This window comes from Cololabis saira, chromosome 3 (assembly GCF_033807715.1).
Source record: "Cololabis saira isolate AMF1-May2022 chromosome 3, fColSai1.1, whole genome shotgun sequence".
Taxonomy (NCBI): Eukaryota; Metazoa; Chordata; class Actinopteri; order Beloniformes; family Belonidae; genus Cololabis; species Cololabis saira.
Genome location: NC_084589.1, coordinates 44,208,693 through 44,229,979, shown reverse-complemented (window position 1 = coordinate 44,229,979; position 21,287 = coordinate 44,208,693). Strand labels below are relative to the sequence as shown.

The following is a 21,287-nucleotide window of genomic DNA, read 5'->3' as shown; positions in this document are numbered from 1 at the left end:
GTGTCGTAAATATTTCACTGATGAAATCCCGTCGAGTTTTACCAGAATATACACAGTCCAAAGCCTCATGCAGGACGACAGTCGTGTCGATCGCTTCACGAGTGACATGTGGAGTTCTAGTGTGAAGAGTTTTGCTTCACTCACAAGAGTTTCCTCACACACTGCTGATGCTACCGCTAAAGCTTTCACAAAGCTTAATAATTCATAATTCATTTTATTTTAAGATTGAATTCCTCTTTCCACAGGAAAACTAAGGTTTATAGTTTACAACTTGTGTCAACTTTTAAAGAGTGACATGTCTGCTGTTGTCTGTGTTGGTCACATGTACATAATTATTACCACAGGAAAGCTGAAGCTACTAAACTACACTTACTCTTTGTAAGCCGAGTTTACACATAATCAGGGCTGCACATAATTATTTTTGGTCTGGTGCTCAGAGGAGCCCCTGGATATGTGACTTGGGGCTCCAAAAACGCGGTGACCCGTCTCGCCGGATCGATAAAAGAGGGATGCAGGAATAAGTTATAGGCAAAACGATATTTATTCACTTATAAAGATGAATTAAAAAAATTATGGTGCGTGTTAGTCTGTAGAGTCAGTATAAAAGTTACAGTTTTTATCGGCCAGATTGGGATTTTGCACCTAGGGTTGCCAACTTTCAGAAATAGAAATAAAGGACGCGCCGATTTCAGCAACGCAGGAGCCAAAAAAAAGCCCCAAAACTTCTAAACTGCATAAAAATGTGTTTATTTTATATGAAAAAACGTATTCTTTAACAGCATGGAACTTGCATGACTGTACAAACAGCCAACCATATAGCAGCTGAAATAGCCTCCTATGCTATGTATGTCCACATCAGCCAAGGTGTAGAATATTGCTTCAGGTGAAGAATATGGTGTAAAAGTTAACTTATTTCAATAATTCAACTAGAATATGGTGTAAAAGTTAACTTATTTCAATAATTCAACTAGAATATGGTGTAAAAGTTAACTTATTTCAATAATTCAACTAGAATATGGTGTAAAAGTTAATTTATTTCAATAATTCAACTTAAAAGGTGAAACTAATATATTACCTAGTCTTATTACTGTACATGCAAAGCAAGATATGTTGAACCTTTATTTGTTATAATTTTGATGATGGAATTGTTTATTGATGATTTCATAAAATATTCTCTAATTTATTTTTTATTTGGGGTTTTCATAAACTGTGAGCCATAATCAGAGAGCAGCATCTTGCTGGTGCAGGAAACTGCTGCACGCAGTGACGGACACTGGCTGATTTATGGTCCGCGTTGCACCAACGCAGAGCTTACGGGGTAGGCTACACGGGAACGCGAACGTACGGTACGTGTCGCCGCGTAACATCATGCAGCCACTTCTCGGCGAACACATGTTTTCTGTTCGATTCGGGTAGTGGTTCAGTTTGGCGTCTCTTTGTAGTTGGTGGTGGTGGAACGCCAAAATAATTACTTAATGGCGCTTGCTTCTTGGACATTTTGACGAGACGTGTCGGGGTTTGTTCAGTAAAGCTGCTTGTGATGATAGATCCTTCCATCTCTTCCTGCCCAACCCACCGCCGCAACGAGCATGGAGGGGGAGTAAGGACGCGCTGTGATTGGCCAGTACCAACTTTGAGTGGCAGTTCTGGGGAAAAGCTCTCGCAATAGATTTTTTAATATTAGTATTCTGGTCTGGCCACAACCAATAATATGAGCCCCAGCTGTTGGGGCTCATAGATTGACAGCGCACTGTGGAATTTGACGGCGCATGCGCTCTGGCGGCCCATTTATGTGCAGCCCTGCACATAATCTCCTTATTTTTATACCTAATAATACAATGTCAGTGTCATGTATATGAGACAACATTATTGGCAAATTAATGGATTTCACGCTGTGATCGGTTAATCGGGATCGGCCGATACTGGTTTTCGAGATCGGTGATCGGCCCTCAAAATCCTGATCGGTGCATCTCTAATAAATGTAATGTTCATAACTGTCAGCAATTTGTTATCATTGATGGTAAATCATCAGAGAGGGCCGCCTTAAAATGCGGGGTCCCCCGGGGGTCTATACTAGGGCCCCTGTTATTTTTGATTCATATAAATGATTTGGCCGCAGCCTCGTCCTCCTTGTTTCCTGTACTTTTTGCAGATGAAAAATGTATTTACTTCACATAATGATTTTTCATCTCTAATGGGAAAGGCTAATCATAATTTAGAAAACATTTCAAAAGGGTTTAAAATTAACAAAATATCACTGAATATAAAAAAACATTTAAATTTATGTCTGTAAAGAAATATAGATCTAGATATAAATCTAAATTTTATTAGATTTACATAAAAAAAATATATTGTAAATCTAACAGCGGTCTGTCTATAGGAGATGACCCGCTCACTCAGGTTACATCAACAACCTTCCTTGGTGTAATTATCCATGAAAGTTTAAGGTGGAAAAACCACATCAACCATGTCTGTAAAAAATATCTAAATCTATTGGTATTATTGGCAAATTCCGTAGTTTGGTGAATGAAAATTGTCTCCCAGCTCTTTATTATAGCTTGATATATCCATATCTCATTTACTGTAATAGTATTTGGGGAGCTAGCTACAACACACATCTTCATGAACTTCATATGTTGCTAAAAAAGATTCTGCAGGATTGCCACACACAGTAATTGGTCTGCTCATTCTGCCCCTCTTTTCAAACAACTCAATATTTTACACATCTTTAAGTTAAATACATATCAAACCTGCAATTTTATTTTCAAAGTATTGTTCCTGCCAGTTTCATTTTCTTTGCCATGTAAAGATTGTTTTCAGTTCAACAGTGATATGCACCATTTTAATACAAGACAGGCTAATCATTTAAATCTCCTGAAGTTCCGTACTGGTTTGTGTCAGTTCTCCATCAGATACAGTTATGGAACACCTACAGCAATCTCGTCTACCTCTACTTCATTCAATCATTTTAAAACGTAAGCTCAGGACACATTTAATTGATCACATTACCTAATGATATTTCTAGATTTGTTATTTTTTCTTTAATCATGTAGATACCATGTATTCTATTCATGCTGCTGTTTATTTGCTTTGTCTTTGTTTTAGACTGCAATCATGTATTCTGCATATTTTAATTCTTTGTACAATCTTTTGCTGTATTTTACAGGTAGAGGCCTCGTATAAGCCCCTTGGGCTTTTTGCCTCAGCCTAGCACATTACCAATCTCTCTTTTACATTTGTATGTTACTTGTTCTGTTTTTTATACTGTGCTGAATAAATAAATCTAAAAAAAAACACACAAAATCTGTACAGAGCCACTGTGATCTGCATGTTTTCTACTAAATAAAGGATTAAGTGTAAAGTGTGAAATATCAGTGTGGTCCAGAGTCTGAATGGAGCATGAAAGACAGCACCAAGTAAACAGAACAACAAGTTAGTTCGGGATGTTTCCGAATCCCACATCAGCAGCTGCTTGAGCTGGGGAGTTTCCCATTTAGTTGGTTTGCTTCATCACCACGGCTTTTAACTGGAAACAAAGGGATCTTGTAGGAGTCATACTCATGTGTTCATTCATTCAACTTTCCAGGGTTACGTACCGACTCTGTGGAGTCTGATTTCAGGTTTCCAGGCGAGGTCCAACAGTCTGCGCTGACGGTCGAGCTCTTCTTCATACTCCAAGATGCTTTTTTCAAACACTGACAATATTTCTACAGCAGCTGCTGTTAGTCGCTGACCGATAAACTCTCTCAGATGATTCACCTTAGACATTGTTGAAGAGGAAAAAGAAAGGAAACAACAGAACCGTCCTCTCCTTCTTCTTCTCTAGGTTTAATGGCTTCTTCTTCTTCTTCTCTTGGTTTTATTGGCGGTTGGCAAACAGCTTTCGGGTGCATTACCGCCACCCACTGATCTGGAATATGGACTAGGTATCTAACCGATCTCTAAAAATGAATGTATGTCAAACACTACAAACAAAACAAAATAATAAATAAATAAATAAATAAAATAAATAAATAAATCAAAACAAACAAAACAAACAAACAAAACAAAACAACCAAATTCACTTAAATCAAATAACCCGGCCTTATATCCTATTCATTAATCTAGTTGATTTTAAAAAATGTATTAGCTTTTTCCAGCACTCATCACCTGAAGATTTCCGTAATATATTTATGATATTGACTTCCCCTAGCTTTCTTATTTCCTGCTTTAACACATCTCTCTCTGTTATATATTTGTTGCAGTCTAATAGAACATGGTCCACTGTTTCCTCCTCTCCACAATGTTCACACTTTCCTGTATTATGTTTTTTAATTAAAAATAGAGATCTATTCAGCCCAGTATGCCCATTCCTCAATCTTGTCATTACTCTTTCCTCGGTCCTGTTCCGCCCGCCTGATCCTGCATTCCCAACTAATGGTTTATTCTTAAAAAGATACCGCCCTTTACTTTCTTTGTTCCACTCATTTTGCCACTTTTTCCTGATTTGTCTCTTTATCACCCCTTTGACTTCTGATTTGCTGATGTTCACATGGAGTTGATGTTCACTCCTCAAAGCCCCTTTGGCTGCTCCATCTGCCCTCTCATTCCCTTCAATCCCGATGTGTGCAGGAACCCACACAAAAATGACGGACAATTGCATATGCTTAAATCTAAATAATTGCATCATTATTTCAAATAATAGGTCTTCTCTGCATGTGGTGTTGCAATACAATAAGCTCTTTAATGCTGCTGCTGAATCTGATAGTATAACCACTCTTTCTGGCCTGCTGTCCTCTACCCACTGCAATGCAATTATTATAGCCATCATTTCGCTTGTAAACACTGATAATTCATCCGATAGTCTCTTCCTGCATACAATGTTCACTTCAGGGATGACTACTGCTGCTGCTGTTCTGCCTGTCTCTGGATCTTTTGAACCATCTGTGTATATATGTAAATGACCATAGTAATTCCTTCTAATGTATGAATTTACACTGTTACTATTTCTCTCTTGTTCTTTTTCCCAGTCCAGGAGGCTCAGATCTACCTCTGCCTGTGGCAGTAGCCAAGGTGGAACAGCCGGCAACACAACAGTTGGCGAAAAACTCAACTCCAGTATTCCCATCTCCCTTGCTCTCCTCTCAACCACCCATCCAAAGCTCTTCATTTGCTTTTTCCCGTGTTCCCAGCATGGCTCAGTTGTACTTATTGTCGGATGATTATTGTGACCTTGCAAATTTGCCCAGTATGTCATCATGAGTTGCTGTCTTCTAAATTCCAGTGGCATCTCCCCCATTTCCACCTGCAATGCAGGTACAGATGTAGTTTTGAAAGCCCCACAACATACCCTCAGTGCTTGAGCCTGAATCCTGTCCAACCTCCCCAACAAAGATTTACATGCCGACCCATATGCAACACACCCATAGTCCAGTACTGATCTTATTAAACCTGTATATATAGCTTTCACAGAAGACCTGTCAGCTCCCCACTCTGAACCCATTAAACACCTCATGACATTTATAACCTTTTTACATTTATCACCAATTTTATCAATATGTACTTTCCAGGTGAGCCTTGAATCAAACCATATTCCCAGTAATTTGAATGATTCCACCCTTTTCAGCTCCTTGCCATACAGATATAGTTTGACTTCTGATCCAATTTTCTTCCTTGTAAAGAAAAGGGTGTTTGTTTTCTCTACGGAAAATTTAAATCCCCATTTCAATGACCACTGCTCCACTCTTTTAATTGTTTCCTGTAACTGTTTGACTACATATTTCACATTTCTTCCTGTATTCCATATTGCGCCATCATCAGCAAACAGAGATTTCCCTATTGTTTGTCCAATATCTTCATATACATCATCAATCATTATTGAAAATAACAAGGGACTTATTATGCTTCCTTGCGGTGTTCCGTTATCCACACCATACCTTGCTGAAAATGTTTTCCCCACCCTCACCTCTATAGAACGTTCATACAAAAATTCCTTCACCCATCTGAACATTTTACCTGTTATACCTAAACTTTTCATTTTAATCAATAAACCTTCTTTCCACAATAAATCATATGCTTTTTCTACATCAAAAAATACTGCTACCACCACCTCCTTATTGACTTGTGCCTTCCTCACCTCTGTTTCTAGACATAGTATTGGATCCATTGTTCCCCTTCCTTTTCTAAACCCACTTTGATGTTGTGATCTAAGATTTCTTATTTCCAAATAATATGTTAGCCTTTCAGTGATCATACGCTCCATGACTTTACACATATGAGACGTCAATGCGATTGGTCTATAGTTACTTGGATTAGTAGGATCTTTTCCTGGTTTCCTGATTGGTACTATGACTGCATGTTTCCAACTTTGTGGTAATTTCCCTTCCTGCCAAATTTTGTTGTAAAAGTGTAATATGACCTCTAATGACTTATCAGACAGATGTTTCAACATGGTATAGCATATCTGATCTTTTCCCGGAGCAGTTAGTCCTGCTTTACCTAACGCCCTTTTCATTTCTTCTAATGTAAAGGGGGTGTTAATTACATCATCCTTCTCTTCCTCTCTTTCCAGCAACTCTTTATTTCTTTCACTTGTTTCCTGTCTTCCTTTTCTCCCCTCTTCAGACATATTTCCAGAGCTATGTACCTCAACCAAAGCCTTTCCTAACATATCTGCTTTTTCTTGATCTTCAATAGCCAGGACCCCACCACTTTCCAAAACTGGGTACCCCCATTCACGTCTTACTCCCCCCATTTTCTTAATCATTCCCCAAACTTGGCTAATTGGTGTGGTTCTCCCTATTGAGTCACAAAATGTTCTCCAGTACTTCCTTTTAGCCTCTTTAATAGTCTTTCTCACCACTGCTTGCATTCTTTTATATTGTATGAAATTTTGAAAATTATGAGTATTCTTTAATACCTTAAAAGCCTTATTACGTTTCTTTATTACCATCCTACATTCCTCATTCCACCATGGAACCAACTTCCGCCTTTTTGTTCCAGCTTTTCTTACAATTGTCTGCCTGGCAGCCCCAATTATAGCATCTCTTACACTTTCATTCAATATTTCTATATCCTGTTCTCTATCTATATTCCTGAAACTTGATTCACTTATCTCTCTGAATTTATCCCACTGGGCCTTTCCAAACCTCCACCTTTCTAATGCATCTTCTAAACCCAGCCTACTTTCATTACCTATTTTACACAAAATTGGGTAATGATCACTTCCAACTGTTGTCTTCTTCATCACCTCCCACAAACAAATACCTGCCAAGGACTGTGATACTAGTGTTAAGTCTAAACTTGACTCTTTTCCTGAACTACAATCAATCCGTGTGAAACTCCCATCATTTAAACATACAAGTCCCAAAGAATCCATCAAATCCTCCACTATCAAACCATTCCTATCATTTCTATCCCCTCCCCAAAGTGTACTGTGGGCATTGAAATCACCACACCAAATGACCCTCCTCTTATCTACTCCCTTTATTGCCTCCAGTGTTTCCAATTCCAACCTCTGACATGGATTATAGAAATTCACTATAACCAAACTCCCATCTCCTACCCAAACCTCAACCACTACATACTCCAGATCTTTCCCTTTTTCTAGTTCTCTATATGAAACACCTTGCCTAATAAAGGTAGCACATCCTCCCCCATTACTCTCTTCTCTATCCCTTCTTATACACACATATCCTTGAATCACAAAATCTAAATTAGGTTTCAGCCATGTCTCTTCTACACATATTATATCTGGTTTACTTTTTAAAGCCTCAAGAAATCCCTTAAATTCTTGTCCATTCGCCAGCAGACTTCTTGCATTCCACTGAAGAAGTAACATAATTAATTTTAATCCAGCGAACATAATTCTTTGTCCAACTGTCCCTGTCTTTTAAGCTCTTCTTGAACATTCAACCCAGATACTCCATGAATATTTAAATATCTTGCTGCACTCTTTACGATGATCTCAATCTTCTCAGATCTCCCTTTTGCTTGGAATGTGCAGTTAATTACTTCAGCCATGAAATACACAAAATTCTCCTTATTTACCAGCAATACGTTTTCATCTTCCATCTGACTGTTTCTCACATTTCGTTCAGTTGGCATTTCCTTCTCTGTTGTTTCTTTTTCTCTCCTCTCCACTCTGTGCTCCCTCTGAACCACCTTCACTGCTTCTGCATAAGATAGATCACTGTTCACTCTTAGCTTCTGCACTTCCACTGCCTTCTTTCTCTCTTCACAACCCCCATAGGCCACACTATGTGCACCTCCACAATTGACACATTTCAGCTGTGCCCCAACCTCGCATTTCCCGTATTCATGATCCCCTCCACACTTTCCACACTTTTGTTTACCTCTGCACCCTGCTGCAATGTGTCCATATTTCTGGCATTTGAAACACCTCAAAGGTGGCGGGACATATGCCCTAACATTGTAACTTATGTATCCCACAGTCACTTTATCTGGCAGCACTTTCTCTTGAAAATCCAGCAAGACTGACAAACTATCCAGTCTCTCTCCTCCCCTTCTTGTTTGCAGACGTTTTATGCCAATAACTTTACCACCTCTTATGTTTGCCCTCATATCCTCCAACTTTTCATCTACAGGGATACCATAGATTACACCTCTGACAAATCGCCCATCGCCTGTCTTCTTGGCTATTTCCACCACTTTATTGCACACTTTTGTCAACTTCATTACTTTCTTTCTCTGCTCCTCGTTTTTACACTTCATGAACAGTCCGCCATCACTCAACACTTTCGCCGCCACGATTTCGCCAATCTTCTCCTTCAACCAGCGAGTTAATTCCACCGGACTAACCTTCCTTATATCATGCCCTTCCTTGAACCTCAAAATCACTTTAAACCCTTCTTTCTCCTCATTCCTCCTCTTCACCTCCCTGCCTTCCTCTCGCTCATCATAGCTACTACCACTTCCACTACGCTCCTTTCTTTTATTCTGTACTACCTTCCAGTCACTTTCATCCATATCCTCACTCCCACTCTCCCAATCGCCACTACCCGCCATCCTAGTCCATTCACAGATCAGTTTATGCACAACCGCCAAACCTCTCCCTCCAAACAATTCGTCCACGTGTCAGTCGAAACTCCTCCACTCGCAGACTTGCACATGCGTGGTCGCTCCGGGCCGCCAGGTTTAATGGCGGATCACAACCAACGTTATTAGGTTCTACCGCCACCTGCTGTACCGGAGTGTGTAACATCAGGATCATTATTACACCAGGTTACAGTCTAACTTAAAGGGGGGAAAAAGGAAATACCTAAATAAAATAAGATAACCACATTTAAATCTTATTATCTATCCCTGCATCTTTAAGAAAGACAAGGATTTCCTTATAACAATCCCTCATCACCTCACTCCTCCCTAATAACCTACTAAACTCCATTCCCGTCCCAGCTCGTACATCCTGTCTCTTAAAGCGTTCCTTTCTACCTCATACTTGCCACATTTAAGAATCACATGCTCTACATTCTCTGTGACATCACACTCATCACATTTATCACACACGGACTTTGACATTAAATACAGAGTTGATTTTAAACTAGTATGACCTAATCTTAATCTAGAAATGATGACTTCCTCTCTCCTACACTTTCCTTTGAAAACCTTCACGTTAATTGACTTCTGTATGTTATAAAAATGTCTCCCTTTTACACCGTTGTCCCACACCTTCTGCCATGAATCCCTCACTGCCTTTCTAATTCATGATTTTGCTTCACCTTTACCAAAAGGAATTTCCATAATTGCCTCACTACTCAATTTCAATGCTCTTTTAGCAATATTGTCTGCTTTCTCATTGCCATCAACACCCATGTGGGCAGGAACCCAACAAAACTGCACAGTAATTCCAGTTCTGCATAACCTCCACAACACCATTAATATTTCCAACACTAGATCTTCTCTTGTTGTTTTATTTGAAGTCAAACTCTGAAGGGCTGCAGTGGAGTCTGAACAAATGACATAGTTCCTTCTCGCAGTTACAGTCAGTATTTCATTTACCAACTAAAGTAATTAGAACAAAATGCATACAACATTCTTTTCATCACTGGTTTACTACGACTTCTGTCATTTAGCAAACGCTTTTATCCAAAGTGATTTACATCTGAGAAAACAACACAAGCAAGAAGGTTTAGAAAGAGTTTTATTTTTTCCGACACAATGAGAGCTGACGCAATTTATATGATAAGCTTCTGATTGTTAATATCAATATATAAAATAAAAATATTTTTTAATTCATGTGTTCTTTATTATTTGTTATAAAACATTTATGTTGTTAAGAAACTTTTATTGCAATGGGCTTCAAAATAATACACATGGTAAGTCTTTGAGACATCCAAATATTTAAATATCAAACTGATCAAACTATCAAACTGATTTTGGTGTGAAATATATAAATATACAAGACACATTTAAAGCTGCAGTTTCCAACATTTAACCACTAGAGGGAATAAAGATCCCAAACTAACCCCCAAACTCAGAATGACGGTTCATTCCTGCATGAATCACCCACAGGTTTTCTGCAGGGGTTTGAAGCCTCTTTTTCCTCGTATTGTGGCAGGTTGGAATTATATAAAGCAAGAAGTTTAATGCGTAATTAGGGGCGTGGCCTTTTGATTGGCATTAATTTGTCCAACCTGTAAATAAATACTTTTTCTAAGATGTTAGAAAATGTTGGGAGTAAAGAATCAGGCCTGTAATTAGTGAATTGGTGTCTGTCTCCAGTTCTGTACAGTGGGATGACTTTTGCAGTTTTCATTTGTTTTTGGAAATGTCCCAGTTCTGAGCGACTGATTACAGCTGTATGTCAGTTAACAATCCACGAATAACCTTTTTGACTATTGTCATATCACCACAGTCAGTTGACACCTTGTTTTTACATTTACTTACAATATCTATGATTTCTCTCTCCTCCACAGCTGTGAGAAACATTGAATCTGGATTTCTACGTGCAGCTCAGATTTTAAAATGCATAAAGCCTTTTACAGGCTATGTATAACATCACAATATATAACCTCTGAACAGAGTAGATGGAGAGAGTTTAACAACATGGAGCTGCAGATTAACACAATGTGAGTGAAGAAGAAACAGATGGGAAAAAGGACGTGTGTGAGAGGCTTTGTAGATGAACGAAATAAACTGTCACATTTAAAGAAACTTCAGCACATACTAACAGCTCTTTATTTGCACCGTGGAGACGGCAAGTTACCAACAGCAACAAATAACACAGTTTTAAGAAGGAAATGGGATTCAAACAACCTCAATGCAGAACTTTAAAAAAAAAGTACACAATCACATCGTTCCCTCTGCGTCAAGTTGACGGAGAAGCATAAATCCGTGTTGAACCTGCAACCCTTGTGGGGAGGGGATTAGGCTCATCAGCCACAGGAGGTGGTGGTTGGACTTCTGCGGGTTCTTCTGTGGGTCAGACAGGAGTGGACAGCTGCCCCCGGAGGACGACAACATGAGCTTCATTTGTCACGAGTCACCAGACTTCTCCTCCGGGTGATTTTTCATGTGACTCAGCAAATCAATTCTGCAGCTAAAACCTTTGTTGCACGTCTTGCACAAATATCGCTGCTCGTCCGTGTGCGTGGCTATGTGCCGTTTAAGAACTGATGATTCAGTAAAGGTATTTCCGCAGGTGTTGCACAAGTTCGGCCTTTCACCAGTGTGGGTCCTCGAGTGACCCACCAGGTGGGAACGTTGCCTGTAACTTTTTCCACATGTTTTGCAGATGTAGGGCTTCTCGCCCGTGTGCGTGGTTATGTGCCGTTTAAGAGTTGATGATTCAGTAAAGGTTTTTCCGCAGGTGTTGCACAGGAACGGCCTTTCGCCGGTGTGGATCCTCGAGTGAACCACCAGGGTGTAACGTTGTGTGTAACTTTTTCCACATGTTTTGCAGATGTAGGGCTTCTCGCCCGTGTGCGTGTTTATGTGGCTTTTAAGATTTGATGATTTAGTAAAGGTTTTGCCGCAGGTGTTGCACACGAATGGCCTTTCGCCAGTGTGTATCTTCATGTGATCCATTAAATTACAACTTTTACTGAACTCTTTCCTGCAAGTGCTGCAAGAAAACGCCTTCTTCCCCGTGTGGGTCCTGGTCAGCTTTGATTTATAGTTGCTGTCTGACGGGACAGCAGCATCTTCGCGGCAAAAGTGTCGTCTCATTGGCTGTGGATCTGCAGTTTTACTGGAGTCTGAGCGTAAACTTTCAGTTCCTTCCTCATCTTTGATTTGAGCTTCAGGAGAAGTGTGCAACAGCAGCTGGGCACAGTTTGGTCCTGGTTCACCATTTTCAACTTTCACAATAGCGACATTGACCAATGAGACATCCACCTCTACGTCCTCGTGCTTCATCTCCTGACCGCTGGAGTCTTCCTCCAGTTCTGTAGTCTGTGGATGCCCTGGTTCCTCCTGGTCCGGGCTGCAGCTCCTCTCCAGGTTATCCAGGTCCTGGTCACTGAAAACCCCGTCCTCCTCCACCTTACAAACATTTTCTTGTGGGAGTTCTGGAATTACAAAAAGACAGGACTTTAACAAGTCAAAAGTGTTTCCCACTGTTGATTGTTTGGTTGTATTTGTGAGGTTTAAAGTTTGCCCTGAACCTTCTGTCTTCCCCTTCAGCTATGTAGTATATTTGAAAACAAGTGCATTACTCTCTGTGACCATTAGGTGGCACTGTGACTGTAGGAAACCTAGCAGAAAATTGGAGTCTGGATCCAGAGATCTGAACTGTTTCTTGTCGCCAGCGGAATCGACGAAAAGTCTGATGCAGTGAAAAGAGCCACGTTCCTACATGTGGCCGGGGACGAAGCAATGAAAAAAGGTATACAACACTTTTGACTTTGATGAAGACGTAGATGACTATGATACATTGAAAGAACTTTTCCGCCAACATTGTGAGCCAAGGAAAAATGTGACGTATTTGAGGCACCTGTTCTTTATTCAAGTGCAAGGAAAATCAGAGACTTTTGATGCATATGTGACTGATTTAAAAAACAAAGTGAAACACTGCGAGTTTGAGCACCTCACCGACTCACTCAGTACGTTTACATGCAGGTTTCTGATCGTTCGGACTTTTAAACTGCATGTAAACACCTGAACCCGATCTACTTCGGACATTTAGTAATCGGGTTGCAGCACCTAGATAACCGGTTCGCAGTCGGAATGTTAACGCCATGTATACGGGGGATCGGATATTGCGGTCTGCGCATGCTCGAGAATTTCCTCTGGGGGGATTCACCCGGAAGTGAAAGGAGGCCGGGGACACCGGAGCAGATCAAAATAACGGTGCGTTACTTAGTTGCTAAAACTTGTTGCCTTTGTTCAAAGAATGTTTTGTTCTGTATGTTATGTAATGTTATGCACGTCGCTTTGGATAAAAGCTTCTGCTAAATAACGATTTACTTGTACATTTACATTTAACCGTCCAGCGGGCGGGGGTGAGGGGTTAGGTGTGTTAGGTTTGACATTACATAAATTATAACCTAATTCTGTGTTAAATGTGTTATTATCCAACTGCGTTCCAACTTTACAGTACTGTTTTGGGCATTATTGTCTGACTTTAATGAAAATGCATTTATATTATAACACACTGACCAGGTTTAATCAGAATACTGATTTAAAACCAATCACAGCTGTTTTCCTGGGTCAAAATGAACCCGGTGTGACTGTTTATAAATCAAAGTACCTAAAACACAGTTTAATGAAAGTAGTCATGATTATATTTGCAAATAACATAAGATGGAACCAATAATGTGATTATTCTGACAACTAGATAAAATAAATCCATATGTCTGACATAAAATGAATAAGCTATAAATTATTTTTCATTTTTGTAACCCTCTGCAGAAGCAGCAACAGAGATGGGGGAGAGTCAACAGCAGCGATGGTAGAGCAGTTCCCCGCTGCAGAGGAACTCTGAGTTACCAGGTAAGTTCTGCAATATGCTGGCTGCAACAACCAATGCTTTTTTATGTTTAAACATATGCCCACGTTAGGACATGTAATAAGTTTTACACCAATTCTGTCTTCAGAGACAAGTGCCCAGAGACCTGGTCGGAGGCGGCAGGGGCAAAGAGGCGATGTCGCCATCCAGCCCCTCACGGCCAATCACCTCCAACCACAAGCCTGTCTACCGCAACCTCTACACATGGGAAGATATTTCCTTTTAGTTCAGCTTTTGATACCTCTACAATTTGCACATACAAATGTTTAAAATTTGTAAACCTTTTTAAAATTTGTACATGTTGATATTTTGTTTAAGATTTGTATACCATTTTGTATCTGTTCATAATAAATGTAACACACCAACACTTATATCTAGCTCTTTGTTTGTAATAAAAGTGAAAAACATACCTACAAATGAAATGAATTTATTCGTGGCATGAAATACAAGTGTGTGTTACAGCAAAAAAGATGAGGCAAGCTCTTACAACTGAAAACTTATGTCATTTCATCAATGAATGTGGTTTTACTGCTATTTCAACATTTAGAGTCATCACCAGAAAAATGTGACAATTTTCACCTGTTTCAGGTAAATTTTCTCTTGAAATAAGTAGGAAAATCTGCCAGTGGGACAAGATTTATCTTTTCATTACAAGAAAAAAAATCTTATTCCACTGGCAGATTTTTCTACTTATTTCAAGTGAAAATCTACTTGAAACAGGTGAAAATTGTTGTTTTTTCCAGTGATGAGTCTTGTTTTAAGTGTAATGAGATTTTTTTTTACTAAAATGAGACATTTTAACTAGAAATAAGACAAATATTCTTGTTAAGGTTTTGAGTTTTTGCAGTGATCCATTTTACTTATCCTGTGAAGGACAGAGTCATATTGATAAGTTCAGAAAACTGTTTTTTATTGTTGTGTTTTGATGTATTTGATGTAAGTCCAGTGGATATTTAAAGCTTACAGAAGGCTGCATTTAACTGCTGCTATGTCATTCCTGCAGTATTTCTGCAGGTGTTTTGGTCAGTGCTATTATTTGTAATATATTATATTATTAGTAATCAGCACAAAATCTCTGTCCCCATATGATCAAATCCACCATCCCCCCTGATTTATTTTTTACAACTCGAGTACTGGTTATAAGGGCAGGTAAAACTCAGGCAGGCTAATTAATTGGCGGAATTATTGATTAGCAACCATTTAATTCAGTAAAGGACAATATTTAAATATATATCACTTCCACTATTTATTTATTTTTTATTTTCCAAACACCTACAGTGCAACAGTTGAACAATAAGAGAGAGGAAAGAACCTGGCTGGCCCTCCTAACTTGTGTCTCAAGTCCAGTCCTCTTTCCCTAATAACGACACAATTGTCTAGTAGAAAACTTGTGACTTGGTTCCACTCAAGTCCAGTCTCCCGTTTTTGCTGGGAAACTACCGTATTTTACCCCTCTTTCCCGCAGTCCTCCCGTATTAGTATTTTCCCGTAAATTTCCCGTTTTATAATATAATAATTTTTAAAAAGGGTTATTGTGCCTTTTGCGCCTCTCGCAAGGTTAGCGGCAGCAAAGGGAACAAACTCAGAACAACAAATCAGACCCGGTCGTACAACATCTTTTCTTGTTGTTGTTAAGTGGAGGTCAACCGGAGGTGGATCTTTGTTGAAATGGTTACCATGGTTACAGCGCCACCTAGCGTCACGGAGTCAGCCATGCTCTGGCCATTTATCCGATCTCTGAACAGCATGTAAACTCAGACCAGTGATCCGGTCTTCTGCATGTCGTTATCTGATACGATCAGAAATCCCATCTCTTTGCTGCATGTAAACGTACTGACTGACACTTATTGATGTAAATGTTCGCACATCCAAGTGGAGAACAAGGTGGATTGAGGAAAACCTACAGTACGACCCTCGCAGAACTGGTCAGTGCCAATAAGGCAGAATGAAACATCTTTATGTAATCTGAATTAGATGACATATATGACACACACTGCAATCAATCTCACTCTAATAAAGTACGGTAGCTGTCTTCAATTTCATAATGACACCATAGTTAACCCTTGTGCTGTGTTCGGGTCAAGGAAGGAGGAAGAGAAGAAGGGAGGAAAGAAGGAAGGAAGGAAGGATGAAAAGGAAAGAAAGGAGGAAGGAAGGGAGAAAAGAAGGATGGAAGGAAGGAAGGAAGGAAAGGAGGAAGGAAGGAGAGAGCAGGGGGAAAGAAGGAAGGAAGCAAGGAAGGAAGGAAGGAAGGAAGGAGAGAGCAAGAGGAAAGAGGGAAGGAAGGAAGGAAGGAAGGAAGGAAGGAAGGAAGGAAGGAAGGAAGGAAGGAAAAAAAGAAGGAAGGAAGGAAGGAAGGAAGGAAGGAGCAGGGAGAAGGAAGGAAGGGAAAAAGGAAGGGAAGAAGGAAGGGAGGAAGGAAAGAAGGCTGGAAGGGAAAGAAGAAGGAAGGAAGGAAGAAAGGAAGGAGAGAGCAGGGGGAAAGAAGGAAGGAAGGGAAAAAGGAAGGGAGGAAGGAAGGAAGGAAGGAAGGAAGGAAGGAAGGAAGGAAGGAAGGAAGGAAGGAAGGAAGGAAGGAAGGAAGGAACAGGAGAATTAGGTCATTTTGACCCGAAGACAGTACAAGGGTTAAACTGAAAGTGAAGTAAGGTAGCTGTCTTCAATTTGATAATGCCACCATAGTTAAACTGAAACAATAGTAGGTACAGTAGCCTATGCTGTACCAGGATCATTCTCCATAGGTGTTAATAGAGTGGTTAATCGTACCACAGAACACAGCACATACACCTACTACCTTTCACCAGACAGAGCCAATTCATTTAATATCTCACCTCTGCATTTATAGCCAAGCCACTTGAGGGAGGACACAGGTCCCACACACTGGAGACACTTGTCCAAGGGGGAGACAGCTGCACACACCAGGCTATGTTTCTGACACTGTTGGAATTGTTTTATTGTAACATTTATTGTTACCAGACAGTTTGAGCAGCAAGACATTTCAGAATCATATGTATTTATCTTAAAAGTATTAAAAAAAACAAACAAATGTCCATCAAATGTCTACATTACATTCAACTTACCCTCTCACTGTTGACAACTGTCTCCATTTCAGTTGGACTGCAGAACTGATTCTCCGTGTCCATCTAAGATAGAGAACAAGAGCAGACGTGTTCAAAATTAACACCGTGGTCTGCCTGTGTTCATTTGTTTAAGTTTAAGTTAAGTAATAATAAAAATAAGTGTGGAAATACAGCTTTAGAAGGTCAAAAATGTCTTGCACAGGCTCCAGACTAACTTGTCCACTGGTGCGACAACTGAGAAAGTTGGTTGCACCAGCACATGATTTGGTTGCACCTTTTTTATGGAATATTGGATCATTCAGAAAGGAGTGCTTGAAAACAGGGTTTTGTATCTGTAACTATAGTTTTGTAAAGCTGTGCATTTATATTTGTACCTGTAACTATAGTTTTGCAAACTTTTAAGTACAAGCATTTATCTGTAAGCTTAGTTTCGTAAACTTCTACATGTGTGCAAACTCCGTTTTACAAGTCTGTGCATTCAGACACTTGCAAGCTCACTTTCATACAGCTAAATATTTAATAGCTACTACTATGTACAAGTTTATAATACAAGTTTATATATATATATATATATATATATATATATATATATATATATATATATATATATATATATATGGGTGGTTGACGAATAAGCCAAAAAAAAGTATTTTTTCAAAAACTTCAAATATTATCCCTGAAAATAATTTTTTTGTGTTGTTATAACTCTTAACTTTCCAAATATATATGTGTTCTTTTAGATTAGTGTTGAAATATGCATTTTTTTCATGAATTCGCTATATCTGTGCCTTAAACTGTCATGCGGTGTGACGTGAAAGTTATTTCATATAAAATGAAAATGGAGTACTTATATTTTTTCTAATTCAATTCATCAAACATTTTAATCATTACTGCTTTGATATTTAACATTTCCTTGTGAGAATTTTGTATATTTTGATTTATTTTTCTATACCATCATGTAAAGGAGGACATCACTCCTCAATATTTCAAGATACTTTAGATTAATTCTGGTAAACCTTTTGACAACTGTAAGAAAATGCTTGAGAGTCTTACTGATACTAATTCCCTTGTGTTCTATTGATATTTTCATGATTTATCACTAACAAAGCTGGGGTTTTTTTCAAAATTGTGAACGTCACACCAAATGACATGATTGTCACACACATGATAAACTGCACCACACCACAATATGTCAATTCAAAAAGTGTTTTATATGTATTCAATACAAAAACAAAACAACTGTGGAAACAGGCTACATATGAATTCCAAATAATGGTTCAATAATAATGTAAAATTCATACATTAATCACATCAATCATGAATGAACATAAAAAATAGTGTGTATGAATGAATTAACAGAACAACACTGAGCTATGAATGACAGTGACACCTTTGTAGCAAACAGTTAATTAGAATCAAATCAAACTTTATTTATATAGCACTTTTCCTACAAATAATGAAACACAAAGTGCTTAACAGAAAAAAAAAACAAGAAAAAACAAATAAACATAAAACTTATTAATGCCCCCCCTTACTAATACATAATGATTTTTAATATATTTTTAAATGTTAATTAATGCTTAATAATGTATTAACTAGCATTAATTAAAGGACCCTTATTGTAAAGTTACCAAATATTCATGTAAAATAAAGTGAATGTCATACGGTGTGACTTGGAAAACCTGTCACACCACATGACACATTGTCACACCGTATGACATCTTGATCAGTTAAGCTAATTTATTAGCAAACTAAAAACTGCTAGCCTATAGCTAGCATGTAATTAGCCACATAGCAGCAGTGATTATTAAGATTAATGAGTAAAATCTGAGAAAAATATTATTTTTTTTATGCAAATACTGTCACACCGTAAGACACAAAATATTTACCACTATTGGTTTTGTCAGATTCATAGGTTTTTAACTAAACATAAAAAAAACAGACCTCACCTCATGAATTTGCAAGTCACTCCAGAGATGTTACTGTAACTTCCTGGTTGGGCGTGGTCCTCTTCATCATTAAGATGTCCAAATTATTGCCCGTTCAAAATACACATTTTAGTGTCACACCGTATGACATCCATTTTGTGGACAAAATGTATTTGGTCATAACTTGTTTTGACATTGTGCATAGCCATCAACACTTTATGTGGCTATTGATAACACTTTATTATTTTATATGCACTGTAAAACTATCAAATATTTATAATTTATTTTGAAATATGTGCATATTTCTGAGGGCACATATATGATATATTCCATATTATTCTGGCATTGCTTTACTATGGAGATAACGGAGCATATCTTAATAGTGTTGCACTTGGTCAGTGATTTGGCTGTTTTGGTAGTCCAATGTGACGTTACTGCAGGGCTCTACAGAGCGAGAATTTCACTTGCCCCTAAAAATGGAAATGTGCAAACTGGAAGAAATAATTACGAGCACAGTGTGCGAGTTAAGATTAAAACCTACAGTAATCTTTTTTGCACCCCGCTGCTATTCATTCAGAAAATAGTATTTCATACTCAGATAATGTACAATGTTTATTAAAAGTATCAATATATACCTGTTCCAAATCTTCAATTGTGGAGGAAGACTTTGTAACACCAGAATCTTCTGGAGGCATTTCCTCAGTAGAAACCTGCAAAACGGAAAAATATAGATATTTTCATAAATGTCTTGATGGCAGGTTGTTCCCTGTGTAACATTATGCAAAGGGTTTCATGGCTGTGTTTCTGAGTGTTTTGAGGGAAAGAAATCCACTCAAAATGTTTCTTAATTAGTCAACAAGGAAAATTATTACAGTCTTTGAAACCTAGAATCTTCCAAAAATAATGTTTGTGTGCGTGGTTATGTGCCGTTTAAGAGCTGATGATTCAGTAAAGGTTTTCCTGCAGGTGTTGCACAGGTACGGCCTTTCACCAGTGTGGATCTTCATGTGATCCATTAAATTACTACTTTTACTGAACTCTTTCCTGCAAGTGCTGCAAGAAAATACCTTCTTCCCCGTGTGGGTCCTGGTCAGCTTTGGTTTACAGTTGCTGTCTGACGGGACAGCAGCATCTTCGTGGTCACCATGTCGTCTCATTGGCTCCGGATCTGCAGTTTTACTGGAGTCTGAGCGTAAACTTTCAGTTCCTTCCTCATCTTTGTTTTGAGCTTCAGTAGAAGTGTGCAACAGCAGCTGGCCACAGTTTGGTCCTGGTTCACCATTTTCAACTTTCACATCAGCAACATTGACCAATGAGACATTCACCTCTACGTCCTCGTGCTTCATCTCCTGACCGCTGGAGTCTTCCTCCAGTTCTGTAGTCTGTGGATGCCCTGGTTCCTCCTGGTCCGGGCTGCAGCTCCTCTCCAGGTTATCCAGGTGCTGGTCACTGAAAACCCCGTCCTCCTCCACCTTACAAACATTTTATTGTGGGAGTTCTGGAATTACAAAAAGGGACAAAAAGTTAGGATTTTAACAAGTCAAAAGTGCTTCCCAGTGTTGATTGTTTGGTCGTATTTGTGAGGTTTAAAGTTTGTCCTGAACCTTCGGTCTTCCCCTTCATCTATGTAGTTATTTGAAAACAAGTGCATTACTCTGTGTGACCATTAGGCGGCCATATTTTCACCAAATCTCTAGAAACTGGAATAATACCCAATGACCTCAAAATTACCAAAGTAGTCCCTGTTTACAAATCTGGAGACCATAGTGTATTTAGAAACTACCGGCCCATGTCTGTTCTCACATGTTTCTCAAAGATCCTGGAGAAATTGGTCTATAACAGAATGATGAAACATTTGCAGGACTGTAATATACTGTATAAACACCAATATGGATTTAGGAAAAATCATTCTACAGAAATGGCTTTACTTCAATTGGTTGAGAAAATTCACACTGAGATCAATGATAATGAATACACTTTGGGAATCTTTCTTGGTTTATCCAAAGCTTTTGACACAGTTAATTTTGTTATTATTCTTCCACTGTGGATTTGCTCTAAAAAAAAAAGAGAAAATCTACACGGAGCCAGTGTGATCTGCATCTTTTCTACAGAATAAAGGATTAAGTGTAAAGTGTGAAATATGAGTCTGGTCCAGAGTGTGAATGGAGCATGAAAGGCAGCACCAAGTAAACAGAACAACAAGTTAGTTCGGGATGTTTCCGAATCCCACATCAGCAGCTGCTTGAGCTGGGGAGTTTCCCATTTAGTTGGTTTGCTTCATCACCACGGCTTTTAACTGGAAACAAAGGGATCTTGTAGGAGTCATACTCA

General features: G+C 38.8%; 2 protein-coding genes across 2 annotated transcripts in view; one reads left to right on the top strand and one right to left on the bottom strand.

The window, feature by feature from the left end:
• LOC133440368 (zinc finger protein 37-like) overlaps positions 1-21,287 on the top strand; it is an 801,383-nt gene that overhangs the window by 472,436 nt on the left and 307,660 nt on the right. The window lies entirely within an intron of this gene.
• On the bottom strand, positions 11,305-20,008 carry LOC133440364 (gastrula zinc finger protein XlCGF49.1-like; the record flags this gene model as incomplete). The annotated part of the gene is made up of 2 exons (XM_061717610.1): positions 11,305-12,100; positions 19,878-20,008. Coding segments are annotated over 2 exons (756 nt in total), but the record flags the coding sequence as incomplete, so codon positions are not given.